General features: G+C 43.9%; 1 protein-coding gene across 1 annotated transcript; it reads left to right on the plus strand.

Annotated features, from left to right (window-relative positions):
* Positions 1 to 2,608: 2,608 nt before the first annotated feature.
* On the plus strand, positions 2,609 to 4,204 carry ptger4c (prostaglandin E receptor 4 (subtype EP4) c; the record flags this gene model as incomplete). The annotated part of the gene is made up of 2 exons (XM_079225102.1): positions 2,609 to 3,472; positions 3,608 to 4,204. 2 exons carry the CDS (start codon positions 2,609 to 2,611, stop codon positions 4,202 to 4,204), a joined length of 1,461 nt encoding a protein of 486 aa, XP_079081228.1.
* Positions 4,205 to 5,004: the final 800 nt, after the last annotated feature.

A 5,004-nucleotide genomic window follows, 5' to 3' on the forward strand; every position in this document is an offset into this window, starting at 1 on the left:
TTTAAAACAGACTCAACAGCTTTCATGCACAAACAAAAAAGTCCAACACCTAAGAAGTGGTTTCAAAAAGACTCAAATGACCTAACTTTAACTGAGAATACACACTCACTGAATCTATGACCAACACTTTATTGTGGAAGTCACTGTCTTGAGGAGCAGCTTTTCCTCAAATTCAAAATAAATTAAACAAAAAGTGCAATTCAAAAGGATTCTTATATACAAAATGTACTTTTCTTGTGATTACCTCATCAGTAAATACTGAAAAACATTGTGCTTTACAGAAAATTAAGCAGCACTCAATTCTCCTCACGACCCCACAGTTTTTTCCTGTCATGTAGGCAGCGCCATCAGTTGTGAATCTTATATTCAGTAGGCTGTTTAATTTAATTATCCTAAAAACCCAGAGTCTCCCCCATCAGGATGGTTTGACCCAACCTGAAACACACTGCTGAAAACATGGAGGGACAAGTGCAAAACAAGTTGAAACCAGAGCTCGCAAAATGACACTCCGCTGCATAAAAAAGCCCCTTCAAAATAAAACCACAGGAAGGCCTGCAACCCACTGAAAACGGGTCGCGACCCATAAGTTGAGAATCACTGCTTTAACTGACCACCTTTATATGTACTGTTTTTATATTAGCATCAACAATAGTGGAATATCACATGTACATTTCCTCAAGTACACGCAGAGTTTAAAAATTAAAATATGCTTAAATAAAGCAAGAAAACAATAACACAAACACACGATTATAAACGTATTTGTAATACGTCAAACACAAACATAATAACAATAAAACAAAAATATGTGTATAATCAACATACGTGTTTTCTCAACCTATACGTGTATAATCAACGTATGTGTAATAAGTCAAACATAATCAGGGAGGAGATACGTTTCTGATCAAACGTAATTGGGAATGCGTATTAGTTCTGGGGGAACGTAATTTTTAGGAGACAGGGTTAAATGGAGCTACCCTCTTCCCCAACACAACCTGCAAATGAAAGTTACACAAGGATCCCCAAAATAAACCTGCTGCAGCTGAGATTCATTGGTGGAAAACCCAAATCCGGTGAAAAGAAAGTAGAAAGAAGTCACAGCGGGTCTACAACGACCGCCGTACAGAGGCATCAACAAACTCAAGAGTTTCAGCCTTTAAATTCAAACTCCCTCTACTTTGCTGTTGAGTTTAACTTGTTTAAAAATAGCCAAACAAAATGGATTTAAAAAAGCCACTCACATAAATCATGCTTGATGTTTCCTTCTCTTAGGCTTGCTGAAACTGTTATTTAGTCAAAAGAGATGCATGCATGTGACACAACACCAGGCAACAGATAAAGATGTGTGGCTGTAAGACATAAATACATCTAATTAGTTTCCCTTTGTTTGTCCCCAAATTTCCTCTTCTGCAAAAGAGGCACTTGGAGCTTTATGGTTGATGTGATTCATTAAGCAATGTGTGCACTAGCCAATGCTCTGCTTCAACACAGTCTGAAGGCAGTTAGTGAATTTCTAACGGCTGTCAATCTATTGGTTTGGTGTAAAGGGACACGCATGGTGCTTTTTTTCCCTGGTTGCTGAAAAGACTTATTTTTCAGGATGAAAAAACGTTACAAAACATAATTGAGATTTAGCAAAAACAGAATAGCTGGTCTACACAATAGCAGTAGATTACATGACGTGACAATTTCACACCCAGCCATGATACGAGCTGGACATCAGATTAAACAGGATTACGACCACATAAATTAAAAAAACAAACATTTGGTGGGTGCATTGTAAACATTTCTGAAGGGATATCTACTGATGATACCAAAACACTTTCCCAATGAAGTGTGTTGTAAATTAAATGGATCGTTTCCTGCTTTTGCAAACTATATGGTCTGTGGTGTGCCATCGATCGCAACCTAAACAGCCAATATTCAATAATGGTTGAGTAAATGTTGAGTGTGTGGTTTTAAGCAGCAGGGTGAGGACTGTCCCTGTTCGTGGTGCTGATTGTCTGGAAGGCGCTGACCTTGGTGCTGAAGTTTGAGATTTATGACATGCTGTATTTACTTGTATTCCTGGACGATATGTGGTCATACAGACGAGTGCATGTTTTTTTTTTAAATGTTTTATGGCGGACGTTTAGTGGTGAGTAAAGATAGAGGAAATTCATGCGGATTGTATTTTCTTTCTTGCAGATTTTTACAGTTGTCTGATCAGAAGCTGACATTTGGCTCCGGTATTAGTGAGTCAAGGCTGATATGACGAGCAATGAAAAGTACCAAATATTGATTCGTTGGCAGTCTGAAATGTGATCCTGGGAAACCTGGGTCGCTGCGCACCGCCCGCGCGTCACTCTCCTGACATCAGCACACAGCTTAAATACCCGCAGCACGAGCGGTGTCAACACAACCAGGCACACCTTCATGTGGGCACAACGGGAGACAAACACACAGAAGAAGTTCAATGTAATGTACTTCATGCTCTTTTGGACACAAGCTATTTCAGGTTGTAATGTTAGAGTTAATGATTTATTTTGACAATAACTTCATATTTACACAGCAGGTGTTCAAACATTGCGGGAGGTCCTTGCACGTAAACCCTTTTACAGTGTTGGTTGTAATGATGATCAACGACACTCTTGCGTTTGGAGACCTGGACACGAATGTTTCTGAGTCACTGCCGCCTCTCTCTCTCAGCCACAACCAAAGTGTGTTCCCTGAGCTGCGGCTGGAGTCCAAGTCTCTGGTCACTTCAGCCACGATGTTCGCCGTGGGTGTCCTGGGGAACATCATCGCCATCGTTGTGCTGTGTATCTCCAAAAAGGAGCAGAAGGAAACCACTTTCTACACCCTGGTCTGCGGGATGGCCATCACGGATCTGTTGGGAACATGCTTCACCAGCCCGGTGGTGATCGCCACATATGTGGCCAACCGCTGGCCAGGAGGAGTGCTGCTCTGCCACTTCTTCTCCTTCTCCATGCTCTTCTTCGGCTCAGCCGGGATGTCAATCCTGTGCGCCATGGCCGTGGAGCGCTACTTGGCCATAAACCATGCGTATTTCTACTCCCAGCACATCGACCGGACAATGGCGCGCTTTGCGCTCCTGGCCACTTACCTGGCTAACATTTCACTGTGCATTATGCCCAGTTTTGGCTTCGGGCAGCACGTCAGGCACTTTCCCGGGACTTGGTGCTTTCTGGACTGGAGGTCGATGGATCTACTTGGAGCCTGCTACTCCTTCTTGTACGGTGGCGTGATACTGGTGCTGATCGCAGTGACGGTTTTGTGTAATTTGGCGGTGTGCAGGTCGCTGGTGGGGATGAACCAGACGACAGGGATAGTCAGGACGGAGTCCTGTGAGCAGGGAGGTTCACGTCGCCGCTTCCCCCGGCTGCCGTCGGTCACCTCAGCAGCGGAAATTCAAATGTTCTGGCTTCTGATCTTCATGACCATCGTTTTCCTGGTGTGCTCCATCCCTTTAGTGGTAAGGACATGTGGTTAGGTGTGTTACGATAGTTGAGCAATGTGCGCGCCATGTACTTTGAATTACTGTTCTTTATTTAATTTGTTATCGAAACACCGTTCTTAAACATTCTCTTTCCATGTTTCTATCTGACAGGTGCGAATCTTCGTGAACCAGCTGTACGATCCTGCTTATATCTCCGCCGGCGGGAAGCCTGACTACCGGAGCGACATGTTGGCGATCCGCTTCGCCTCATTCAACCCCATATTAGACCCATGGGTGTATATTCTGTGCCGGAAGAACCTGCTGCTAAAAGGCTGCGAGAAGCTGAAGAGAACAGTGGCCCACGTTAAAGACAACCGGGGTGACAACATCGGTTGGGCAGGAGGTCAGCACTCCCCTCCGTCTTTAAACAGCAATGACACCAGCTACGCGTCATTACGCACAGCCTGCTACAGAAACGACATGGAACACCGGGTGTCCATCAATAATAATTCTTTTACAGACTTTGCGATGAGACAAGCATGGGAGTACGACACCGCTCGGGTCAACTTCCACCCGTTCAGCGTCGAGTCGACCGCGATCCTCGGCTGTGAAGAGGAAGCAGCAGCTGGTTCCCAACAGGAGGTGGCGGCCAAGTCATCTCCAGGACAAAGTGCGACGCTGCTCCTGCCCGCGCACGTTGGAAAAGTGGATATTGTCACCTGCACGTTCAGCACACCGAGCTCGTGTCAGTCAGCGCAAGGTCTTTGATAAACAAGTGTTAACTGTCAAAATCCGATTAGATTTTTTCCAAAGGTTTCATTTGCACAGAAAACGTTTTAATTCAACTGTGAGACAAATTAACGCTGCCAGTGATAAACTCCACACTGGATCTCTTTAGCTGGGTTTTAACCAGCTACGGGCCATATCATCTTTAACAAATACCCACACATGACAAATCAATAAGGCTGTTACCTTGAATCTTGAAGAAAAAGGAGACCAATACAAACATAAAAATCCGACACTTGTGCATAATCCAGTTCTCATGCATTCAGTCGTAGGCTGGCTCACTACTTCCTAAACACATGCATCTTCGCAAAAACCCTTACTTTTTGAAACACTTCCGCAAAAACGGGTTCACGCTCGCGCAGGCGTGCTACTGGTCCCGTGCGTGACCTGAGTATTTACTCCGCATTATGATTCCATGTTCACCGTGGAGGTATGCAAAGAAAAGCAACAAGTCAGGGTAGCACGTGGTAAGTAATTAACTATTCTTATTCTTAGCCACACAATTACCATTACAAATGGTAATTGTGTGGCTATTCCTTTAAATTAAAACGCCCTTTGCATTCAACATCAGCACCCATCGTCTTCTAAACCTATGGTCAATCTTTGTTTGAAGGTTAAGTGACCCAGTTGGGGATGTGCATCTCCAGCATGGTCCTTATTTCAACCAGAATATGTCTCCATTCAGGTGAGGTGCAGAATAACACATGGCGCTATAATAAGACTTCCGCTGAAAGGAAACTTGGGATACTTTCCAAACATGGAAATATAAACAAAATATAATC

This window comes from Taurulus bubalis, assembly GCF_910589615.1.
Source record: "Taurulus bubalis genome assembly, chromosome: 1".
Classification (NCBI taxonomy): domain Eukaryota; kingdom Metazoa; phylum Chordata; class Actinopteri; order Perciformes; family Cottidae; genus Taurulus; species Taurulus bubalis.